General features: G+C 40.6%; 1 protein-coding gene across 1 annotated transcript in view; it reads right to left on the reverse strand.

Moving 5' to 3' along the window:
* Nucleotides 1-26762, reverse strand: part of DNAH11 (dynein axonemal heavy chain 11) — a 344761-nt gene that overhangs the window by 29397 nt on the left and 288602 nt on the right. The window contains exons 66-73 of the mRNA XM_070470248.1: nucleotides 23441-23645; nucleotides 22209-22373; nucleotides 18915-19055; nucleotides 13121-13291; nucleotides 9136-9258; nucleotides 7536-7729; nucleotides 6211-6359; nucleotides 5234-5361 (exon numbers count right to left, since the gene is read on the reverse strand). Of these exons, the coding sequence (XP_070326349.1) occupies nucleotides 5234-5361; nucleotides 6211-6359; nucleotides 7536-7729; nucleotides 9136-9258; nucleotides 13121-13291; nucleotides 18915-19055; nucleotides 22209-22373; nucleotides 23441-23645 (1276 nt within the window). The remainder of the gene's footprint in view (nucleotides 1-5233; nucleotides 5362-6210; nucleotides 6360-7535; nucleotides 7730-9135; nucleotides 9259-13120; nucleotides 13292-18914; nucleotides 19056-22208; nucleotides 22374-23440; nucleotides 23646-26762) is intronic.

Consider the following 26762-nt stretch of genomic DNA (forward strand, 5'->3'; position numbering starts at 1 on the left):
CGACCACAAGGTGCTCACAAGCCTGCATGCCGTGGTGGTGCTTCAGTAGCTAAGTGGTGTCCAACTCTTGCTACCCCACGGACCGTAGCCTGTCAGGCTCCTCTGTCCACGGGATTCTTCAGGCAAGAATACTGGAGTGGGTTGCCATTTCCTTCTCCAGGGGATCTTCCTGACCCAGAAATTGAACCTGGGTCTCCTGCATTGCAGGCAGATTCTTTACCAACTGAGCTATGAGGGAAGCTTGCAAAGGGGGGATGGCAATAGTTCTGACCCTCCTACCTCAATGATGAACTGAGATTACTTTTTACCTTTTCCTTTAAAACCTTTCATCGCTGAGCAGAACCTTTGGTTCTGGGAGCTGAGTCTTGCCTTCTCCCCAGAAGGTTAAGGAACAGCACTTGCCTCTCTGGTATTGGCTTTTGGAGCAGCAAGTGGCCAAATCTGAATTTGGTAACAGGAACAGTAATGTAGATATCTTTCTTCAAAACAGTTTTGCTGTAAAAAGACCTACGCCAATCCAGTGGCTGACATTATTAGGCTTTTCTCCCTTGGGAGAATACTGAACATTGGAAGGTGTCAAGGCCTCAATTATGTCCCTCCAAGTCCATATGTTGAGTCCTAACCCTCAGCAAAAAAGCAAGAGTTCCAGAAAAACATCTATTTCTGCTTTATTGACTATTGTGTGGATCATAATAAACTGTGGAAAATTCTGAAAGAGATGGGAATACCAGACCACCTGACCTGACTGTTGAGAAACCTGTATGCAGGTCAGGAAGCAACAGTTAGAACTGGACATGGAACAACAGACTGGTTCCAAATAGGAAAAGGAGTACATCAAGGCTGTGTATTGTCACCCTGCTTATTTAACTTATATGCAGAGTACATCATGAGAAACGCTGGGCTGGATGAAGCACAAGCTAGAATCAAGATTGCCCGGAGAAATAACCTCAGATATGCAGACGACACCACCCTTATGGCAGAAAGTGAAGAACTAAAGAGTCTCTTGATGAAAGTGAAAGAGGAGAATGAAAAAGTTGGCTTAAAGCTCAACATTCAGAAAACAAAGATCATAGCATCCGGTCCCATCACTTCATGGGAAATAGATGGAGAAACAGTGGAAACAGTAGCAGACTTCATTTTCTGGGGCTCCAAAATCACTGCAGATGGTAACTGCAGCCATGAAATTGAAAGACGCTTACTCCTTGGAAGGAAAGTTATGACCAACCTAGATAGCATATTAAAAAGCAGAGATATTATTTTGCCAACAAAGGTCCGTCTGGTCAAGGCTATGGTTTTTCCAGTGGTCATGTATGTATGTGAGAGTTGGATGGTGAAGAAAGCTGAGCACAGAAGAATTGATACTTTTGAACTGTGGTGTTGGAGAAGACTCTTGAGAGTCCCTTGGACTGCAAGGAGATTCAACCAGTCCATCCTAAAGGAGATCAGTCCTGGGTGTTCATTGGAAGGACTGATGTTGAAGCTGAAACTCCAATACTTTGGCCACCTGACATGAAGAGTTGACTCGTTTGAAAAGACCCTGATTCTGGGAGGGACTGAGGGCAGGAGGAGAAGGGGACGACAGAGGATGGGATGGCTGGATGGCGTCACCGACTCGATGGACATGAATTTGGGTGGGCTCTGGGAGCTGGTGATGGACAGGGAGGCCTGGAGTGCTGCGGTTCATGGGGTCGCAAAGGGTCGGACACGACTGAGCGACTGAACTGAACTGAACTGAGCCCTCAGCTCCTCAAAATGCAGCTATATTTGGAACAGGTTCTTAAAAGAGGTAATTAAGGCTAAATGCAGTCATTAAAGAGGAGGGCATGGCAACCCACTGCAGTATTCTTGCCTGGGGAATCCCCACGGACAGAGGAGCCTGGCGGGCTACAGTCCATGGGTTTGCAAGCAGACAGACACAACTGAGCAACTAAGCGCAGCAAGCAGAGCAGACTGAAGTGGACCTTCGTCCAGTGTGACCGGTGTCCTTGTAAGAGGAAGAGATTAGGAGACAGACAGACAGACACACATAGAAGGAAGACCACGTCAAGAAACAGGGAGAATATAACCATCTATAAGCCAAGGGGAAAGACTTCAGATAAAACCAAATCTGCTGATGCCTTCATCTCAGACTTCTAGCCCCCAGAACAATAAGGAATTATACTTCTGTTGCTTAAATGATCCAATCCGTGATACTCTGGTATGGCAACTCGAGAAAACTTCTACAGTAGGTAAGGGCTCTCTAAGTTTCCTCCCTTACTTCCTACTAGATGGTAAGGAGAGTGTTTCTCACATCTACCCGTGCACTCATACAAGTAAGCAGGAGCAAAATCTGTAACAAAATCTGTTTTGCATGCTCAAATGTATTCTGATTCTCTACCTCAAGGACTATGACAATGCCTTGCTTGCAAAGTTTATGTGAAACAAATGTAAAAATATCCCTAGGTGGTGACTTTGGAGTCAGGGAACAGAAAAATCTCCAAGTGCACCATCGCTGTATACAGTCACACTCTGGAATCCAGCCTGGGAACCATTCTTGAGGATACCAGCTTTGAGACTGGCTAGATATCTGTGGCCATTTGTCCAAGAGCAGCAGTGTTTGTGTGACATTTTTAGTCAATACACATATCTTGAAAACGACCCACTTTGCCTATGAAAAGTGTTTTTTAATTCCATTATTTTAATTCACAAATCATCTGGTGTGCATGAGATAAAGACAGCGCCAGCCTGCTACCTTAGTTACAGTTTTCTGTGGAGTGTGGGTTTTCCGACAAAACCCTAGCTAGCTAAATATCCTGAGGGGCGCTATTTCTGGTCATAGTAATTGGCTACGGTGGAGTCTGGATAAGAACTGATTAACATGTGCATACATATCCTTTGCCCACGCCAACAAAATTGAATGTAAAATACAAATAATATAACAAGTTCTGAGTATGCTGGTCTTGTCATGCTGCAACGTCCTGCTCTTCTAACTGCCAATCAAAGGGGTACTACAAATCTTTGGAAACTGCCAGAGTGTGGCAAAAAAAAATAGCAAAAAGTTACATTCTAAGTTTCTGGCTTATCACGAAGAACAAAAGCCTAGAATAGATATCCAGAAGGAGACCCTTCACAAAGTAAGGTCTTTCAAGGCTTTTTTTTTTTTTAAATGGGAAAACTTACTACTTGCACTTTTTTGGGGGGAAGGGGACAACTGGTAGCTCAGCACAGACATAAAACTGACAGAAACATTTTACTCTGAGTACTGTCTTCTCTCAGGAGGCAGCTGCATCCCTCCCAGCTTCATGCCAGTCTGAGCCTCTGAATGTGAGAATCTGCAAAGAACTCTTTCTCCTGTGGGAAGATCCCAGGGTCCACACAACTGTCCAAGCAACAACTGCTAGTTTTAGAAAGATGAACCCGCCACTGTCAGACGTTTGACTCTGTGAGGCTCAGAAGGGGACACGTCATCCTAAGTTCCCACACTGAAGGCTCATGGTTTAAGCAGTAGGTTTTGCTCTCCCAAAAAGTGATATTCTGTTTGGATAATGGGCAGCGTCTTTGTGAATCCAATTTTATTTTAAGCGTAAATGCAAACTTCATCAGCTCTGGACACTGGAGACATTAGGGAAGGCCAGTGTCCTGACTGCATGAGGTGGCAGTGTGGGCGAGCTGAAAACTCGTCTGCTGCCAGACCCTGTCCTTTTCCCACTGGGTGGCCCTGAGGCTCTCCAGACTACTCGGAGGCTCAATTTTCTTATCTTTACAATGGGATGGGCATACCTACCCTTGCAGCTTTGCTGTGATGATTAGAGATACTGTATCCCAGGAATGAATTGCCTAGTACAATGTCTGGCATATAAAAGAGAAGCTTTGTGCTCCAAATCAAAAGGCTATTTCCAGACCTCCCAAGACAGCTGGCGTGCCCTGCTGTATAAGGAGTCTGCTTGGCCCCTAGGTGCTGCCTGAAGCTGGCCTGGCCTCCATGGGTTCCTAGGTTCTTGCTGGTGCAAACTAAAAAATGCTGCTTGCCATCTCTTTCTATAAGGATGACATCATCAGCCACAGCAATTGCTGGCATTCAACATACCCTGAGAGGTGTTCAGGGTGGAGGTCAGGAATAAGGCACTCTATACTCTGGGAAAATCTGGTAGAACAGACCTTCATAGTTAGATATTTTCAGGAGAAAATCTTTTGAATCTATTTCTTGTATCCTTTTATACCGAGAAAATCACTAAAATCATTAGCAGAGATATCTGCTCCTTGTGACTAGCAGCAACCTTCTACTGAGACATGGGCTTGGTTGCCAAGATCACATACACACTGGCCTCTCCCCAATACCTGTCTGGTGAAGTTCCTCAGAGCTGAGAGTCTGTCTCCCGGGCTATAGTCCTCAGTGAGGTCCGCAAATAAAACAACTCAGACCTCCTTTGTGTGTGTTTTTTTTTCAGTTCACACCAGAATCCTGAGTCATGGAAACCACTCCAGAGGACACTGAGTGACAGACTCACAGACCCATGTATAGAAGCCCTGGAAAGGATAAAGGGACTAATCCTCACTCTTTAATTTACAAACATAATGCTACACAATAAGCTAGGGGCAGAGTCAGAGTCATGGGAGATAATGAGATATGCAAGAGTGCTCTGCCAACTTTAAAGCCATATGCAAATGACAGATGTCATGACAACACTGTTGGCACTCTGTCTGTCTGTCTGTCTGTCCTCAAGCCCTACGGGGTGTTTCAGATATATGTACATAAAGAGAATAATGGGCTCCCTCTAGTATTTTAAATTTTAGGACTTCCCTGGTGGTCTAGTGTATAAGAATCTGCCTGCTGATGTAGGGGACATGGATTTGATTCCTGGTTCGGGAGGACTTCATATGCTGCGGGGCAACTAAGCCCGTGCACCTAGAGCCCATTCTCCGTAACCAGAGAAGCCACCGCAACTAGAGGGCAGGCCCCGCTCACCACAATCAGAGAAAGCCCCATGCAGCAGCGAAGACCCACTGCAGTCATGAATAAATAACTAAAAAAGAAAAATTTAAACCACAATGGCTGGGAAATCCCTCAAAAGATGGTATCTCTTCTTTTCGGCTGAGCGCCTTGTCATCTTGGAGGTGTCTCTGCTGCTGAGAGCGCCCCCAGGACTCTGCAGATCACAACGTGTTTGTGAAAGGCTCCTCCCCACGGGGCAGGGGGCTCTGCACCGCCCATCCGTGCTCAGTCCCCGCGTTAGCCCCGAAACGTGATACTCACTTGGAGAATGACCCAGTGTCCTTCTCTGGAAGCCTTCTCCAGGGCCATTTCTGCCACTGTCTCCTGCCCTTGTCCTAAGGACACGTTGTGGAATTTTCCCGAGTCGATTGTAAACCCCAGTCTCTTGCCTGCGGGAGGGCAGGACACAGCAAGAGCAAGAGTGAAGCGGGGAGAGGTGAGGAAGGTCTGGAGTTCTGTTATCTGACGTCCATCTGGTGACCGCTGTTACCTCCTGGGTCACTTTCCTAAAGAATCCAAACTAAACCTGTTGTTTCAACAAGCATCATTTTAAGCTTTCAGTGTCAATGGCAGCCTCCTTGCAAGCATTAGCAAAGCCTGTGGAAATTAGTTCTTCTGGTTTTATCATAATAAAGCTTTTGACATTTTGATAGGTGGCAAGCATTGTTATTAAGCTTTATAAACTCTTGCAGGAGTAGCAAAACATTGCCCTCATAAAAAGGAGCAACATGTGGTAGGGATCACATCATTTTTTTGACCGGATCAGCTTGTTCGGTAAAACGCAGGAGCCTCTCACCTTGCGAGGCCGTGCTGGAATCCGGCAGAGTCAGGTCACAGCTCTATTAACCCGGAGCTCTCCGAGCAGGCCGTGGGGAATAGTCATCGACAGCACAAAGCGGCTGTGCCTAGCACAATCGAATAGACTCGCTCTAATGACCATTATTTAGTCACAGGGGGCACAAGATTACAAGAGCATGGAGAAAATTGCCCTCTGGCTCTCATCTAGTCAAAAGGTAGAAAATTGTACAAAAGAAACTTGCATTATGCCAACCAGAGGAATGCTCCATTTAAACATTTCTTCTGACTACAGTGTTATTAACCTTACATTTTCCATAGATTCAATCTCCAACAGATGAGAAAGGGGAAAAAAAAAAAAAACTAAGATAACTGTGAGCTGAAAAGGAAGGCTGGGTTGGCGCTGGGTGAGAGGGCTGGATGGCCACCTCCTGGCCACTCACCCAGTATCTCCAGGTCTTTGAGGGCATCTACTCCTGGAGAGAGGATGAAGAATATGGGGGTGGCGGGGCTGCTCTCCTCAAATGCTTTAACCAAGTCCAATCTGGTCCTCTCTACATACTTGGCACCCAGTTTTTCCTCCACGAAATTCCTGTAAAAAAAATAATGCCAAAGACAGGATCGGTGTTTTTGACCTTGAAAAAGTGCCACAACTTGAATCAGCTTAAACTGCAGACACAGGAAGGAAGCTAACCTTGTTTAGAACATACGATGTCTTGTAATAACGGCAGTATGAATCTGACTAGATCTATGCAGTTGATTCGGTGAAATCTCTCACTGCTTTAGAACAGATGAAAATCAGAAGCCTACATTCTTTTTGGGAGGCTACAGAGACCCTCCTGAGTATCATCAGCTGCCTGCATGTGGCTTTGTGTCCCCCCAAACCCCCTGCCAGACTCCCCATTACTTATGAACAGTTCATTAGATTTGCCGCCATGCAATTTTCCAGCCTGTTGGGCTTCTCATGAATATACAAATGCTTTTTGGGGTGTTTCTAACACAGGGAAGCTCAATTAAGCAGGGATTATTTGCCAGCAGCATCAGATTTAGCAGAAAGTAAGTACTACTAAGCAGAATTAACTTGTAAAGTAGGGTACGACAGAGGCTTCTGCAAAGGGAAAATTGGCTGAAAAGACAAAGCAAAGGAAAAAACCTGCGGCAAGTGAATACGACCGAAGAAAAAGCAGCTCCATAGGGAAGGAACTTGAGAACTCTCTGGCTGGCGAATTCAAATTAGAACTAAGCAGCATATTACCACTGAGAAGCCAAAAGGGCAAAGAAAAAGGACACTTAAACCAAGATTCAGACAAGGTTCTGCTTTTAAATTGCTCTAGCTGCAGAGTTATAGAACTGTAAGTGAATCCGTGAAAGGAATTCATTTTTTGTTTGATGTGCAAAATCTTCAGAGCCAAAGTGCCACCACTAAGTGAAAGACAATGAGAATCACACTAGGATAATGCAAGTTCCTGGCCTCTGAACTCTGCCAGCGCTCTTCCTAGACTATTTCCATCAGTTTCCTGTTTCCCCTACTGATTTCAGAATTAAGGTTTTCAGGAAGAATACGCTCAGACCGCTGACAGACTAGCATGCTGTTCAGTGTTTAGCAAATCTTAGCAACAGTAGTGATTATAATATAAAAATGTTGGCAGAACCACTTTTCATTAACATGAACCATAATGTCTCCACCACTGAGTCTCCACCAGATACTTCTAGTCTTTAAGACAAAATTTCCTCTAGGTTAATTTCTGTAAGAGCTAACTGCCCCCACCTGAGAGCATATGTCATTCTGTCAGGGCGCACTGCTCTCAAAATAATCAGCTTCTGTATTAAACTTCTCTTCTTCCATTCTTGCGGTAACCTTTCCTTTTCTGGACACTCAGATTCTACCCACTTCCTCCACTGCTTCGCAGATCCTTCCACATCTCGGTCGAGGCCTCGAAACTCTTCCATGAGGGCGACTGCCTGTGACAAAACAGGAGCAGAGGTGACTAATACAGCAGCTGGTGTATAACAGCCTAGACTTTGAGACAAAGACCTGTGGATGTTGAGGTGAGTTCCCTGAGCTAGACAGCAGGTCCTTGTTGATTATCTGCTTCATACCTAAAAAAACCACAACACTGTTACTCATCTATAAAATAAACTAAAAATTAAAGAATAAGAAAGAAAGAAGGGCCTGAAACAAAACAAAAAAAGCAAGACGTGTGACTATGTTGGATCCTGTGCAGGTAAGTGGTGCTGGACAGTCTTCATTGCCTCTTCATTTATTCAGGACCCTTCCTGCCCTCCAAAGAGGGTGATCACGAAGGATGACTTGAACAAAGCTTCCGGTTTTCTGCCTGGTTGGGTCTGATCAACAGGAAGCACTGGCAAGAGCCTGGAGGGTTAGTGAAAGGAGGCGAAGGTACCTCTTCCCCAGCGCTTTCCCGGGAGGTTGTTTAGTGGTGGCTCCATTTCTTTGTGGAATGCCAGAGTTCCCATAGCTTGGCTCTCTCCCATAACTTCTTTCTCAGTAGTTTCACTAACCTTTTCCCTCCCCATCCCTGGCTGATCCCCTCATTTGTCCTCTCATACTATGAAAATATACTCTCTATTAAACTTTTTAAAAATCATACTTTGAATTTGCCATATGTTTTCTGCTGAGACCCTGAAACACAATTGAACTTGAACTTATAATTCTAGAGCAATAATCTAATTAAAAATTCTATTTAAAAAATAAAACCTAAACATACTAAAAAACTAAGGAAAAACATAGTTGTTTTCAATACAGAGAAATGTTCCTGTCTTAGGGGAAAAAAAAGAGTATGGTGAGGCTTAGCATGTGATGAGCATCTCTGAGGAATTCCAGAGTCAGAGAACAAACTTTTAATAATAGGATCTTCTGACAGAAACATGGAATAAGGATTTACAACTAGGGTTGTGCTGCTTAAACATTTTACAATGATAATACATGACTATACTGTATAAATTAACAAAACTATTTTGAAAAAGTACAGAAATACTATAAAAAAGAAAAATCAAATGAAGAAACTAGATTCAGGTCAACTGAAAAAAAGATCACTTATACTCCTCAACTTTAACCAAAGGTCCTGTACGTTGTAAAATTTATTAACAACTTTCCCATCCATAAATAGATCAAAAGTTCCTTTACTTCCAAATATAAAAGGGAAATCAGAATATAGTTGGTGTATGTGTAAATTGGTGTAGCCACTATGGAAAAGAGTGTGGGAAGTTCTTCAAAAAATTAAAACAGCATGTATCTACAATGAAAATGGTGTATATCACCTTTATTTTTAAAAACTACATTTTAGAGAACTGAGATTTGAAGTAAGATTTAGAAATTTTTTGAAAAATCAATATTCCCAACATACCTTAATAGCACTCCATGACTGATGAGTGAGGAAATCAACAGGACTCTGGTAAGTGTGTTCAACTGTGAACCGAAGCAGGAAATCCAATTCAAGATGATCTATCTCTTTCTTTCTCAGCAAAATCTTGAGAGGACACAAACAGGAAAGGGTCATTCGGTTCTCATAGAAAGCAAGGATGCAGTCACGACTTAATAGACATGGTTGACAAGGCAGAACTAAGACTTCTGAGAATTCCTATAGATACATGTCAGTTTCTGCTTCAAATAAGGGATCTTAGATTATGCTCATGAACTCAAAATCTTGATTGAAAATCTAATAGCAAATAATTACCAAACCTGGTTCATTTCAATTTTAACACCTGTGCCTACTAGCAGCATATTAAAATATGCTTTCATATTTAGCCTTCTGCTGTTAGATCAAACTTGTCTTGAAACTTTTTATACAAATTGAGAAAGCCTCAGATGAAAAAGGACCAAATCACCAAACAAAAGGTAAAACTAGTACAGTAAGTTAGTCCTGATATAGAAATTACATTCAATAAACTATGAGATACATAAGACTTTTCTTAGATGTGAGATTATATTGAGAAAAAACTGGAAATTGTTTTACAGACACAACTGAACAAACATATCATGAACTGAACTTTAGACATGTTGGTTACAGAACTGATAAAAAGTCCATAGACTATTTAGGAGGGACCCAAATAAAATATTCCTAATTTCCACATAAAAACTGTAACACCTTATAAAGTTAAACAGGTAAAATGTTTGAGACTTGTGCTGTTTAAAAGTTCTAGATATTTTCAAAATGCATTACAGGTGGTAACATGTATCAGAATATTATTTTATTGGATAATTTTTCTTAATCCAATTTTTAAATTTTTTTAATTTTTTTCTTATTTTTTCTTAATCCAATTTGATTTATTTCATCAACCAAAAAATTTTCCTCATACATATATAAAGCTTGCATTTATGTAAATAGTATTTCAGATAGATAATTCACCTACATATTCTAAAAAGTTTTAAATAGCTGCACACACATGTGTGTATGCATACGGTACCATCCCTGGTTCATTACTGTTCATGAACAATCCATGTAAGCATACAAGTGTCAGCAAAACCTACAGACAATATGATTAAAATACGGTCAGAGGAACCGAATAGTCACTGTACCAAAGAAGGCATACAAAAGGCTGACAGACACATGAAAAAGTGCTCAACATCACTCATCACTAATCATCAGGAAAATTCAAATCAAAACCACATGAGATGTCACCTCACACCTGTTAGGATGGCTATTAGCAAACAGACAAGAGATGACACATGCTGGTGAGCATATGAGACAGGAACCCTTAACACTGTTGGTGGGAACGTAAATTGGTAAAACTACATGGAAAAGAATATGGAGGTTCCCCAAAAAATTAAAACTAGAACTATCACAGAATCCAGCAATTTCACTTCTGGGTATACATCCAAAAGAAGTGAAATCACTATCTCAAAAAGATATCTGTACTCCTATGTTCATTACAGCAGTTTTTTTTACAATAGCCAACATACAGAAACAACTTAAGCATCCACCTATGGATCAATGGGTAAAGAAAACATGGTGTGTGTGTGTATGTATGTATGTATGATTTTTATATATGCACATACATATATACAATGGAATATTACACAGTCATAAAAAGAAGGAAATCCTGTCATTTGTGACAAGATAGATGAATCTTGAGGGCATTATGCTAAGGAAAAGAGTCACACAGAGTAAGAGAAACATTGTATAATCTCACTTTCATGTGGAATCCAAAAAAACAGAGAACAATTTGGTTGTTGTCAGAGGTAGGTGGTGGTGGGTGGAAAAATGGATGAAAGTGATGCTGGTGCTAAGTCGCTTCAGTCGTGTCCGACTCTGTGCAACCCCATAGACGGCAGCCCACCAGGCACCCCCGTCTTTGGGATTCTCCAGGCAAGAACACTGGAATGGGTTGCCATTTCCTTCTCCAGATGAAGGTGATGAAAAGATATAAACTTTCAGTTATAAACAAGTACTGGGGATGTAAAGTACAGCATGGTGATCATAGGTAACAATACTCTATTGTGTATTAAGAAGTTGCTAAGGAGTAAGGCTTCCCTAGTGGCTCAGTGGTAAAGAATTCGCTGCCAACACAGAAGACGCAGGATCCATCCCTGGGTCGGGAAGATCCCCTGGAGAAGAAAATGGCAGCCCACTCCAGTATTGTTGCCTGGGAAATCCCATGGACAGAGGAGCCTGGTGGGTTATAGTCCATGGGGTCACAAAAGAGTTAGACATGACTTAGGGACTAAACAACAAAAAAAGAGAGTAAATCTTAAAGTTCTCATCATGAGGGAAAAATGTAACTATATGAGCTGAAGGCTGTTGACTAAACTTATAGTGTAATCACTTCACAGTATATACATACATAAGATCATTATGTTGAACATGCTGGACTAATACAATGTATGTGTCTATTGCATCTCGATAAAACTGGAAAAACATTAAGGAAAAATTGCATTTTGTAATGCATTACTCCTGTTTATCACATATATTAAAAATGGTTCCACCCATATATTCTTTTTTATCCCAAAGAAATCCATTAACACTGAAACTATTGAAAGAGAAGTGATCAGTTCAGTTCAGTTCAGTCACTCAGTCATGTCCAACTCTTTGCGACCCCATGAACCGCCACACACCAGGCCTCCCTGTCCATCACCAACTCCTGGAGCCCACCCAAACCCATGTCCATTGAGTCGGTGATGCCATCCAACCATCTCATCCTTTGTCGTCCCCTTCTCCTCCTGCCCTCAATCTTTCCCAGCATCAGGGTCTTTTCAAATGAGTCAGCTCTTTGCATTAGGTGGCCAAAATATTGGAGTTTCAGCTTCAACATCAGTCCCTCCAATGAACACCCAGGACTGATTTCCTTTAGGATGGACTGGTTGGATCTCCTTGCAGTCCAAGGGACTCTCAAGAGTCTTCTCCAACACCACAGTTCAAAAGCATCATTCTTCTGCACTCAGCTTTCTTTATAGTTCAACTCTCACATCCATACATGACCATTGGAAAAACCATAGCCTGGACTAGATGGACCTTTGTTGGCAAAGTAATGTCTCTGCTTTTTAATATGCTGTCTAGGTTGGTTATAACTTTTCTTCCAAGGAGTAAGCATCTTTTAATTTCATGGTTGCAATCTCCATCTGCAGTGATTTTGGAGCCCCCCAAAATAAAGTGAGTTTCCACTGTTTTTCCATCTATTTGCCATGAGTGATGGGACCGGATGCCATGATCTTAGTTTTCTGAATGTTGAGAGAAGTGATAGTTTATCACTATTAACAGCAGGTAGTTAAAAATGCCTTCTTTGAGCAAAGTACTTGGGAAGACACAAAATAAAGAAGACATCTTTCATCAAGATTTGAATTGACCGAAAAAGTTATACAGCAAACAAACTAATAAAAGGAACACATGTTTATTTCATCTAGGAATGAGGTCCTCGATGGTTTTTTCTCACCATGGGTACTTTTATTTAAACAAAATCTTTTGCAGAGTCCATAGCAGAAAGAGGTCTTACTGAAGGATGGAGTGTGAAACATGGAGCTTTTTCCACCTATTTACTGTTTTTTAATGGGGCTCTGAAAACCTCCCAGGACCACTCGGATTTGGAACTTTAACCTTGAGATTCTCTCCAAGAAGCTCCCCAGGAGAATAAATACCTGGGAGGTCTGAACAGGACCTGGAAAGGTGAGGCCAACACCTCATGGACCTGTTTTACAGAGTAACAGCTGATGTGGTTGCCCCAAGTGCAAGCTCACCCAAGCCACTGCACTCTGACCTACTCACCAGGCTGACATATGCCCAAGTTCCCTCTGGGAAACAAACTATCCAAGGGCTTCCAAGCAGCAGTGAAGTACCTAATACACAGAGATGCGAGACTTGGGTTCTGGGGCTGCTTTTCAGGGACTGATTTCCTCACCTGGAAAGCCATCTGGGACAGGAAGGTGAGTTTGTCCTTCTCAAACAGCGCCTGGCTGGTGTAGAGGAAGACGGCGTGGGTGATGCTCTCGGTCAGGGCGGAGATGCGCCCTGGGATGTCCTCCACCTTGTCAGCCTTTTCGATGGCTCTGTGGAACAGCATGTTGAAAGCCTGGGGAATTCAAGGCACCGTTAAGGGGTGGCAACTGGTGGCAGATGTCCAGCTAGTTCCAAGCCCGGAGGCGACAGTTTATGGATGGGGAGAGAGAACAGGACAGGTTTTACAAGGATGCTTTGAGCTCTAGAATAGCTCTTAGCATGTGGTAAGGTCTCAGTGAAAGTTTGCTATTATTTTTAACATTATTTCATAAAATCTACCCACGTTTTCTCCCTAACCAATTGAATTGCACTGTCCTTTGTCCTTCTACCCATGCAATTGAATATATATATATATATATATGTATATATATATATATATTTTAATTTTGGTAAAATACACAAAGGGTAAAATCTACCATCTTACTAGTTTTAAGTAGTATGAAGTATATTCACACTGTGGTACAACCCATTTCCAAACTGTTTTCTTCTTGAACAACTGAAACACTGTTAGACAACAACTCACTTAAAAAACTCATTTAATTATATCAATAACTCCCTATTCCTTGACAACCACTATTCTACATTCTGTTTCTACAAGTTTGACTGCTCTAGGTACTTCCTACAGTGGAATTATATAGTATTTGTCTTATTGTGACAAGCTTTCTTCACTCAGTATAATGTCATCAAGGTTCATCTATGCTGTAGCATATGTCAGAATTTCCTTCCTTTTTAAGGCTAAATAATATTCCACTGTATGTACATATTTACTGTGGTTGTTCAGTCACTAAGTCCTGTCTGACTCTTTGCGACCCCACGGACTGCAGTATGCCAGGCTCCTCTGTTCTCCACTATCTCCTGGAGTTTGCTCAAATTTATGTCCATTGAGTCAGTGATGCTGTCTAATCACCTCACACTCTGCTGCCCTCTTCTTCTGCCTTCAATCTTTCCCAGCATCAGGGTCTTTTCCAATGAGTTGGCTCTTCACATCAGGTGGCCAAAGTATCGGAGCTTCAGCTTCAGCAATGAATGAATATTCAGGACTGATTTCCTTTACGATTGACTGGTTTGATCTCCTTGCAGTCCAAAGGATGCTTAAGAATCACAATTTAAAACCATCAATTCTTCAGCACTCAGCCTTCTTTATGGTCCAATTCTCACAGCTGTACATGATTCCTGGAAAAGCTATAGCTTTGACTTCTGTCAGCAAAGTGATATCTCTGCTTTTTAATATGATGTCTAGGTTTGTCATAGCTTTCTTTCTGAAAAGCAAGCATCTTTTAATTTCATGGCTGCAGTCTCTGTCTGCAGTGATTTTGGAGCCCAAGAAAATAAATCTGTCACTGTTACCACTTTTCTCGCTTCTATCTGCCATGAAGCGATGGGACCAGCAGCCATGATCTCAGTTTTTTAAATGTTGAGTTTCAAGCCGGCTTTCATCCAGTGATGGACATTTGGGTCTATTATGAACAATGCTATGAACATGGGTATACAATGTCTTTTTGAGACCACCTTGTAATCTTTTGGGTATATGTTCAGAAGTGGAATTGCTGAATCACATGGCAACTTTTAAAACAACTGTCATGTTGTTTTCCAAAGTAACTGCAGTGTTTTACAACCCTTCCAATAGTGCACAAGGGTTACAGTTTCTCCAGATCATTGCCAACACTTGTTATTTTCTGTTTGTTTTTTTTCTGAAATACTGTAGCTATCCTAATAGATATGAAATGGTATCTCATTGTGATTTTTCATTTGCATTTTCCTAAACATTAGTGATGTTGAACATCTTTTCAAATGCTTATTGGTCATTGGTCATGTCTTATTGGTCATGTCTCCTTTGGAGGAATGTCTCTTCAAGTCCTTTGCCCAATTTCTAACAGGTTACTTTTTGTTTTTGCTATTCTATCCATGTACTTTTGGGATCCCCTCTGATTATCTAATTCTTTTAAAAATCACTCAATATTTGTTTTAACTCATGTGTCTTGGCAGCAATGGGACTGTATAGATTTTTACATATACCTATAGATATTTAAATATATAGCTAAACATATCCAACTCTATACATCTATAATCCAAATCTATATATCTATAAATAGATATTAAAAAAATATCAAATTTTTTTGACTGGTGGACAAGGACTAATATACTTGAGAGAAAGTAAAACCCTACAATGACTGACAGTAAATATGGGTAAGAAGGTATTCACAAAGCACCTATTTGCTATTTACATTTTAAAATCATTTTTTGATTTATAAACAAAAAAACGCACCCATTAAATAAAAAGCTCAATGAGTAGTGATAAATGTATAGACTTCAGTAAACAGTCACTGCAATCAAAATGTAGAACCTTTCTATTCATGTCACCCTAAAAAGTTCTCAGGAGCCTCTTTGCAGTCTGTTCCCACCATTATCCACCCCCATCCCTGCCCACTGCCTAGCTATTTGTCTCATGGCAGATTCATTTTAGATGTGTACGTATAGTACTTTGTTTTCAACTTCATTCCCTTTGGGTAAAGACCTAGAGTAAACATTTAGATCATTTTGTAACTTTACGAGAAACTGCGAAACTGTTTTCCAAAATAGTGTTAGCACTTTGCATCCCCACTGGCAAAGTGAGAGAGGTATAGAACCACATCGGTGCCAACACTTACATTAATGACAGTCTTGTAAAACTTGAGCCTTTCTATTGGGTATGCAGTAATATCTCATTCTGCTTTTACTCTGCATTTCTCTGATGACTGCTGAGCATCTTAAAAATGTGCTTATGGGTAATATATATCTTAGTAGACAAGTCCAAGCCTTTCCTCCATTTTTTAAATTGAGTTATTGAGTTGTATATTCTCATATGAGTTCTTTGTGGAATTTGTGTATTGGAAATAACTTTTACTGGTCTATGGCTTGGTTTTTCATTTTCTTAAGTCTTTTGAAGTGGCTAACTTTTTTCTCTTATATTCTAAGAAATTTTTATTTCTCTTATACTCTAAGGATAAATCTTTGCCTAAACCAAAACCCAAAGACTTTCTACTGTTCTCTGGGAAATTTTACAGCTTAGGTTATTCATTTTGAACTCATTTTATATGGAGTGATGTAGTAGCTAAGGTTCATTTTATTCCATGTGGATATCCAGTTGTCCCAGCATCATTTGTTGCAAAAACGATTCTCTCCTCAGTGAATTGTCTTAACACTCACTTCCAAGAATCAGTTGAGCATACATTTATGGGTCTGCTTCTGGACTCTTTATTCTGTTTCATTGATCAGTGTATTTTTATTTAGGTCAATCAGTGTAGTAAGTCTTGAAATCATATACTGTAAGTCTTCCAAATTTGTTTTTCTTTTTCAAAATTAGTTCTTTTTAAATCCTTGGTATTTCTACATAAATTTTAGAATCTGTTAGCCAATTTCTACCAAAAAAAAAAAAAAAGCCCTTCTGGGATTTTCACTGAGACTGAATTAAATCTATAGATTAATTTGAATAGAACTAAAGTCTTAATAATACTAATTGTTCTGAGTCATAAAAATGGTCTTTTTCTCCATTTAGTTGAACCTTCTTTAATTTTCTCAATAATATTTTATAGCCTTCAGTATGCAGATGTAGTATCTGTTTTTTTTAAATTAACCCTAAGAGTTTCAGAATTTTGGTATCTACTGTAAATAGTATTTATTAATTTTATTTTCTAAATGTTTATTCCTCATATATAGAAATATAATGAATTTTGTATATTGACTTCATATCCTGTGATCTTGCTAAAAACTCACTTCTTAATCCTAGTAGCTTCTCGTGAAGGTCATCTGTGGAAAAAAGATAGCATTTCTTCTTTTTTTTTTTGTATTGTTGCACTGGCTATAACCTCCAGTGCAATATTGAATAGAAGAGTTAAGAGAAGACACTCTTGTTTTGTTCTTGATCTCAGAGGAAAGCATTCAATTTTTCAACATTAACATTAGCTGAAAATCTTCACAGATGCCCTTCAGCACACAGAGTATGATAAAGTGACCATTTTATCCCTGTTTGCTCAGAATTTTTTTTTAACCAGATGTTTTAATTTGTCAAGTTCTTTGCATCTACTGAAATTATAGGCTTTTTCTTTTTTTATTTTATTAATATGAAGAATTACATTGTGTGATTTTTAATGTTTAACCAACTTGCACTCCTGGCATGAATTCCAATTGAACATAACAGATTATGCTTTTTATATGTGGCTGGATGCAATTTGCCAATCTCTTTTTTAGTAGTTTTCAACACTGTTTCTCACAGGGGCTGCTCTGTAGCTTTCTTTCCTTGTAATACCATAGTCTATTTTCGGTGTCTGGGTAGGCCTGGGCCCGTATTAACTTTCCCCTTTCACACTGCAGGGAATCTAAGCCCCCTGTGCTTCTCAGAATTTCTTTACTTGTTCCATCTTACTAGACATCTGCTAGTTATTCTTGATCCTTTCTCTTTATTATTGCCAGTATCCAATCCATCTCCAAGAGCTGACTGTTGTAGCTTCAAATTGTAAGTCTATACATTTCTGTCTGAGTCTTTTGCCATCACGAGTCATCTGCCTACAGCCTTTCAATGGCCTCTCTTTGTCCACAGACTATAATCCAAAGTCCCCAGTATAGATCTCATGTGATCCAGATACTCCCAGCTCTCAGGACTCATGTTTCACCACCTTCTTCCTCACTCATTACCCCCCAGCCACTTAGATTCACTCACCTGGTATATGTGCTGCTGAAGCGAGCACAGATTCACTCACCTGGAATCTCAAAAACTCTTTCCTGTCTCCTATGTCTGTTATATTCTCCAAACACTATATAACCTCTGGGAGGTCTTTCCTGAGCCCTCAGGAAAGCAGCCTCTCCATCTCTACTGTTCTCTCTCGTTGTACTTGTCACTTTTATACACACACAAATCTATATATCTCCATTCTTATCTGTGTTTTCCAAACTGTACATTCAGCAACCAGCACAACATCTGGCATTATGACTGATCACAATAGCTATTTGTTTAAAAACTGAAAGATGGAATGAATGGATACTGCCCAGAGGCAGAATGGTACAAAGTAAAGACCACTGGGTTCAGAATCAGTCATGGGCTCAAATTCTGGCTCTTAAGATTATGAAATGTGAATTCTTCGCCAATTTAAAATCTGAACATATTAATTTTTTAAAATAGGGATAAAATAACATATTTTATTGAGATGTTTTAGGCGTTAAGAATGAACCAAAGAAAGGAAGTGCCTTGTATGAAACACTGGCTTAATCAATAGTTATTCCCACTTTTTTTCCCTCTGTACCAAAATAAAATGGGAAATCTTTTTTATAACATGTACACTTCCACAAAAAAAGGAAAGGAGCCTCCAGGAGAATTCCCTTTATGTGTCTGTCTCTGTGTGTGTGTGTGTGTGTGTGTGTGTGTGTATAAATAAAGAATCTTAAGGAACTTAATATATATATTAAGCTCCTTAAGATCCTATTGAAGAATGTAAACAGTGTGCTTTGATGTCACATAAGTTAATTATTTCAAAGCCCTATTGAAAATTAGAAATGAAAGTTACTGAGAAAGTGAAGATTTCTTTCACCTTGTTTTTATTTTGCTAGCTAGATCCTTGAGACTCCTTACTGGACGCACTACACTGCTTAAAAAAAAATTCTAAACTTTCAGAAACAAGTTGAACTTCTAAAGTCTAAATTTTTCTTAGCATATTCATCATTACCTTCAAAGAGAATTGATAGATGGGGTTGATTTTTCTGAGGTCATTAATCACAAAATATAGAAGAGACGCTCTTGCTGCCACTGGTCTGTAACATTCTCGGGCCTCGTTGATTTTTATTTCATTTTCTTTAGCTTCAATCACCTATGGTGGGAGCACACAACATAAGTAACTTACTCTTCATGGTCTCTATATGATGGGAGGGACATATCTGAAATGAGAAACCAGCAGTACTGAAGTAGGTAACACGTATGGCATCTCTACGCTTGGTCTTTTCCTAAAAGCATAACATTCATATTTTACAATAATCTTTTTGTAAACTGAGTTTTAAATGAAAATGGATGTATCTCCAGCTGTGTTATGGTTACAGATTAAACAAACCTGATTGTTTCTGGTTCTACAGAATTTATTCTGAGTAATGTCACCTTCCTGCCTCCCCTCTCTTTTTCAGGGGTTAATAACCCAGCTGTATCACCTCTCAGGGATAGCTCTTAAAAATCTGCTGGGTCAATTCAATGCCAATATCTTTATTAGTCAACAAGGTATCCAAATGCAGCCAAGGTCAATAAAATATCCAATAACCAAGCTTACTAAAAAGCCTTTATAGGGAGACTCTCATGACTGCCTAATTCTGACTTTGCACCAGATCATCCATATGCTCATATATTTCCATTTAGTTTATCTTTGTATGATATTAGCCTCTGGGTACATTCAGAGAGGTAATTAAACACACAGACCATCACCAGCCAACATATTCGTTTTTATTCAAGACACAGTTTCTTCTATCTAGGACTGCTGTTGGTCCTAGAGCTTTATAAGGTACAATATTTGTCCAACCTTTGTTTACAAACTTAATTCATCATACTTGTCTATAAAAGGACAGAAGAAAATGTAGAACAGAAACCAGTAGTATAAATTACTGCACAAAGCAGGGCCTCTGACAGGATAATATTTAAATCACTGTGTTTGGAACACCCAGACCTTTGTCTAAGAGGTAACTGTAAATAGTCCTGTCTAACCATTCATTCAGCTTTGTGATGGTGTACTTGCAGGAGGCACACATTGGTACGTGCTTCAAATGGTTACTCCGGGGTAAGTGGAAGGGAGGGATAACCTGGGAGATTGGGATTAATATATACACACTACTATCAATAAAACAGATACCTGATAAGGACCTACTGCATAGTACAGGGAACTGTACTCAATATTCTGTGATGGCTTATATGGGAAAAGAATCTAAAAAAAGAGTGGATATATGTATTTGTATTACATATTCACTTTGCTGTATGCCTGAAACTAATACAACTTTGTAAACCAATTATACCCCAATAGAAATATTAAAAAAATTTTTTTAATGTAGAGCAAAGAAGGAAGCTCCTACATGGAAAAATGTTAGGAAGATAGCAGAGATATTTTAAGAGACAATTAGAAGTTAACTTCAAAGCTAAGACCTAATTTACTTAATTGCCTTAATCTTTACCATTTTAGGAGCTACCTAGAATTCACTTACTTAAAAGGAAAGAGTAATTTTGGATTCCATTTCCTTGCTTAAACTAAGATAAATATATTAGATGTGTGGTAACACAGTGTTAGCTGGGTAATTAATAGATTACTTAGTAATGAGGATACTCCAGAAAGCAAATAAGGGTTCCTCTCATTTCGAAACGTCAGCGTTTTAAAGACTAGTGGCCATGTGTGAAAGTTCAACGTGCATGCACGAGGCAAATTAGGACACATGTTGGACGTTCAGCAGGAAGTCTACTAAGTGAACATTTTTTTCTAGCTTTTAGGAAACATCACTTTCCTGGGGAAATAATGCATTTGAGTGCAGTGGGAGACCATCCTTTGCTCAGTTTCCCAGCACTGAAGGCCTGTAAATGAAACTTAAGCTCTAAGTATTTCTGTAAAATATACAGCAGACCAGGAAGCCTGTGGTGAGACTGTAGGGTGTCAGTTTGCTGAAGCTGAAGACTAAACCTTTTAATATTTTAGACGACATAAGCCAGCAGGGCCCGATTTCCTTAAAATTTAGTCACTCAGGAAAAAATAACAGCCTGGCAGAGTCTACTGTGAATGACTGAATCTTTGTTGAGTTAGGAGAAGCACAAGTTCAGTCATCTCTATCTGCATCCAGAAATGCACAGAGTTCACTTTTTAAGGGCAGTTTATGAAAAGGCCTGAATTCCACAGTCAGTCATCTTAGAGAAATCCCCAGGCACGTCATTCAGACAGAACAAGCGCCCAGAAGTCCAACGCGCACGGAAGCGCTATTTACAACAGCCGAGACGTGGAAGCACCTAATTGTTCGACAGGAGGATGGATAAAGATGTACATACATGCGATGGACTATTACTCAGCCACTAAAAAAGAATGAAATAGTGACCTTCGCAGCAACATGCACGGACCCAGAGGTTGTCAGACCGAGTGAAGCCAGAGGGAGAGAAATCCTATGATATTGCTTACATGTGGGATCTTAAAACCGATGATACAAACGAACTTATTTACAAAACAGAAACAGACTCACAGACTCAGAGAATGAATTTAAGGTTGGTGGGGCTTTGGAAAGTAACTGGAGCCCATTATACAGAGCGAAGTAAGCCAGAAAGATAAAGACCATTACAGTATACTAACACATATATATGGAATTTAGAAAGATGGTAACGATAACCCTATATGCAAAACAGAAGAAGAGACTCAGATGTATAGAACAGACTTGTGGACTCTGGGAGAAGGCGAGGGTGGGATGTTTCAAGAGAACAGCATTGAAACATGTATATTATCTAGGGTGAAACAGATCACCAGCCCAGATTGGATGCATGAGACAAGTGCTCGGGCCTGGTGCACTGGGAAGACCCAGAGGGATCGGGTGGAGAGGGAGGTGGGAGGGGGGACCGGGATGGGGAATACATGTAAATCCATGGCTAATTCATTTCAATGTATGACAAAAACTACTGTAATGATGTAAAGTAATTAGCCTCCAACTAATAAAAATAAATGGAAAAAAAAAATAAGGTTGGTGGGGGAGGGGAGGTCAGGGAGAGATAGTTAGGGAGCTTGCGACACACAGGTAGGCACTGATATATTTAAAATGGAGAGTCAACAAGGACCTACTGTACAGCACAGGGAGCGCTGCTCAATATACCGTAAAAAAAAACTCATTGGGAAAAGAAGAGATACACGTCTATGTAGAAATGAATCACTTTGTTAACACCTGAAACAAACACTCTTAATCAACTATACTCCATGATAAAAAGTTAAAAAAAAACAACCCTCCCGGCAGCGCCTGCCTTCTCCTACCTTGCGCTCTATCTCGGCTGCAGTGGCCTTTGCCCTCTCTAGTCTCTCTACCAGTTTGGTGTCGTCTAGAAAGCTCCCTTCTGCCGCAGAGAGACGCAGGAGGAGGTCGTCCTCCAGGTACTTCAGCTCTATCTTAAAGTCATTTTGGTGCTTTGTCAGAACCAGCTAATGCAAACCAAACAAAAGGTGAGAGACAGTGAATAAATTCATATTATTTCATATAAAATAAAACACTTAACACTACAATTGTACTAATCATAATCTTCAAAAATTCTTTAAAAGCAATACACATAGTTAAATATGCCCAGAAATTTTCCCAATTAAAGTCAGGTATAAATTACTTTTTAATCTAGATGGAGATAATCAAGGGATAATTGCACATGAAATTTTGGCATCTCATAGAAATATAATGCATTTTTGTATGCCAAACATCTCTGCCTCCTCCACCACCTGCTAAGGTACAGAATTGTAAATATTTGTATTTCTTGCTTGTTTGTATTATTTGTTTTGCGATGCATTTAAACTTTAAATTTGAAGGCATGGTAAGAGCTGGTTGCACTCCAGGGTCCAGAGCGTGACCATATATCATAATCATGGAACATTATGAACCCAGAGGAAGAAACTTCTGGCTTCCGTTTTTACATCTAAAGAGAGAAGGCATTATTTCCATCCTCATAACAGGATAAAAGCTAACATCACAGCCCTTCTTGTATCTGTCAGAGAACTGAGGTCACAGGGCAATTGCCATGCTGAAAACCACAGAGATGGGTGAATACAGTCACAGCTTCTCAGGAACATGTAAGCAGTAATTGGCTAATTCCTGGGGACAGAACTTGAGAGTTAAAACCTTCTGAGGGCTCAGTGTTTGGGGATCTCTTAGGAGAGGAAGCCCAGGGCAGATGCCTCTCTACCCTCTGTTCTTTCCAACCTTCTAGGGCACGTATCTGTTCCTCCAGCCCTGCTTCCATGATTCCAACTCTGTGCTTGCCAGAGTCACCTGCATCAAACAAGACCCACAACGAGTCCATCTCCTGGGGCACAATCCCGACTACTTCCTTAATCAGAAGTATCTTGAGTTGCTACTTAACTGTTCACATACATTCTCATTTTTCTTAATTAGATTGCGAGATCCTGGAAGGCAGGCATCCCATCTTATACTCCTGTGTCTGGCACTATCATTTGTGCAAAGAAGGTACTGAATAAGTGCTGAGGGATAATTTCATAATTTTTACCTTAAGTTTCTCCAAGTCTGGCCTTTCAATATTGACAACCTCTGCCAACAGCTGGGCTTCCAGACCATCTTCTGTGACCGTGAAATTGAGGAGGGTTGTCTGAGCCTGCAGTTCTGGCTTATAGTGAGGATTTACCAGTTTTGTGTGAAGGATAAGACGAAAGTTGCAGTTAAATTCACATTCTTTATCGCCAATCTTGATATATCTAAAGGGGGCATAACACAGACATTCAGGAGACTCCCGTGAACCATGACTAATAATAAGGTGTCATTCCATTCCTGTATTCTTTTGGTGAGTCATGATTTTTTTGTTTAGTCTACATTTCCCTAAAGTATAAGAGGAGTAAGAATTATCCACTAAACCTCTATATGATTAAGTCTCCTTACACGTAAAATGGTGATAATGGTCGTACTCACTTCATAGCGTCACTGTAACAATTAAACACAATAAATCAGATAAAGAACCTATAACAACAAATGCAAACTTCTATTATTATGCTATCTATGATTAATCTTATATTAAAGATTAATATTCTTTAAGGATAAAATGAGTATGTATGGTCTTATACATGTGTTTGTAAGTATCCCTGATAAGCCCAGCCTTTAAGTGTTAGCTTTCCTGGTGGCTGAGATGGTAAAGAGCTTGCCTGCAATACAGGAGACCTGGGTTTGCTCCTTGGGTTGGGAAGATGGCCTGAACAAGGCAATGGAAACCTACTCCAGTATTCTTACCTGGAGAATTCCATGGACAGAGGAGTCTGGTGAACTACAGTCTGTGGGTTTACAAGAGCTGGACACAACTGAGGGACTAACACTTTCACTTTTATATATATGTGTGTGTGTGTGTGTGTGTATGTGTATATATGTATATATACACACACACTTAAAATTTATACATATGAAAAATATGCATATTCTTGTCCTTACACACGCTTAATTTAAGCCACTTTAAATGATGCATATATGTGTGTGTGTGTATGTGTATATATGTATATATACACACACACTTACAATTTATACATATGAAAAATATGCATATTCTTGTCCTTATACACGCTTAATTTAAGCCACTTTAAATGATGCAGAAGGGATTCTTTTTCCCAAGGCCCATCATGTGACTATGAGTAACGGTAGCAAAAATATTTTCCAATAAAGAAAGAGAGAAAATTTCCCCTGGCACTTTACTCAGTCTTGGTACTTTGGGCTCTGGCTCCGAAGTAAAATTTAAGAAGCCTGTTGCATGTGATGCACGGACAGCATTCTTCTAAGCTCTATCTCACACGGGGTGTGCTGACAGCAAGCACGCTTCTGGTTTGTGTCCCTGTTCCTCCGGCCACACGGCCCAGGAGTTGGTACTTCATCTGAGCTGTTCCAACCAGAGTAAACTTTCCTGGGATTCAGGACTGGGACAGACAGAAGGGAGAGTTGGAACTGGAACCTCTAAGCTCGTGCTGACGTCCCTCTGTCCTGCTGGTGAACCAAGCAGCAGGGAAAGACTGTCCTGGCTTCCCAGTACAGGACAGGATACTGGTTTCCCAGTATCTGAACACTGAAACCCATGTTCAGATCAAAGAGTAACACAAAGGAGCATGTTCTGGGTTTCATGGGCTTCTCAGTCCCTCCTTTCTTGAAGTCTGGCTGCATCTTCACCTCAGTTGCCATGGCACCCTGCAGCCTCGTAACAGTCTCTGTTTTGCTTCACCCCGATGGAGGTGGTTTCTGTAATTGCAAGCAAAGCTCTGAATGAATGCAGTCACCCCGTGAGGGCAGAGCCTGATTTCTGTCTACCTCAGATGCTGGCATCTAATTTCTAAGGAATCCTCCCCGCGCTCCCTTGCCCTGTGGTTCTGAGTGCGCTAGGCCAGTGGACACGCCGGCAGGAGAGAGCAGTGCAGCAGGAGAGAGGGGTCTGGCGGGCCTTCACTGTTTCCAGGCTGCGCTTGTTGGGGGGATGAGGGGTGGGTTGGGGGAGAGTGGAGTGAGGGCTATGTGCTGCAATCCACAGCTCATCTCGGGGCTATGTGTGCCTTGAGATCCACAGCTCCACTCTGAGCAGCTAGGAACACCTTCAGGCCTGGAGGCAGTAATGGCTTCCCACTGCTGCAAAACCTTCGTAGCCTCAGCACCTCCACTGAGCTCCCTTTACCCTTTGCTCTTCAAATTCTTCTTGTAAAACAGTCACTCTGTGAATCCTATCAAGCAACTCCAGCCTACTTTGTGGTATTTTTCCTGCCAGGACCCTGCTATGAGGCTGTAGCAAAAGGCGAGTTTTTCTTACTCATGCACCAGACAGACAGAACCCATGAATGCTGGAAACTCTCAAACTCTTCCATCAAAGTGGCCTGAACTTTGGAGAAGTGAAATTCCTCCAAGAAGCTGCAAGCATGGATGAAGCAAGGAGCATCTTCTCAGTCTTCTACTTTAACTACTTACTGAAATTATGAGTTCTTCCCTATTTATTGTATATTTTCATTAGAGAGGTATCATGATGATGATGATAAGAATGTTACCCAAAGTCCACACTGTTTTTAATTTAAATATAATGTTTTAAGTAATTATGAGGAGAAAAATGAATACTCATCTGACTTCTGGGTGAGGTGTTAAACGTCCTTAACTTTATCAACTTTGGAAAACTGGATGAATTCAAAGAAAGACACCGTAGAACATACACTGTCTTCTCTTTTGAATTCATCCAGTTTTCCAATACAAAGTGATACTACCACTATGGAGAACAGTATGGAGATTCCTTAAAAAACTAGGAATAAAACTACTCTATGATCTAGCAATCCCACTACTTGGCATAGACCCCGAGGAAACCAGGATTGAAAGAAACACATGCATCCCAATGTTGACTGCAGCACTATTTACAATAGTTAGAACATGGAACAACCTCGATGTCCATCAGCAGATGATGGATAAGGAAGCTGTGCTACATTCACAGGATGGAATATTACTCAGCTGTAAAAAGGAACACATCTGAGTCAGTTCTAATGAGGCGGATGAACCCAGAGCCTATTCTACAGAGTGAAGTCAGTCAGAAAGAGAAAGACAAATACTGTACATTAACACACACATGGAATCTAGAAAGACGGTACTGACGATCCTATGTGCGGAGCAACAGAGAAGACACAGACATGAAGAACAGGTTCTGGACACAGTGGGAGGATGAGAGGCTGGGATGATTGGAGAGAACAGCACTGAAACACATACATTACCATGTGGAAAAGACAGCCAGTGGGAGTTTGATGTATGACACAGGGACCCAAAGCCAGGGCTCTGTGAAAACCTGGAGGGATGGGGTGGGGAGGGAGATGGGAGGGGAG

This window comes from Odocoileus virginianus, chromosome 1 (assembly GCF_023699985.2).
Source record: "Odocoileus virginianus isolate 20LAN1187 ecotype Illinois chromosome 1, Ovbor_1.2, whole genome shotgun sequence".
NCBI classification, from domain to species: Eukaryota; Metazoa; Chordata; class Mammalia; order Artiodactyla; family Cervidae; genus Odocoileus; species Odocoileus virginianus.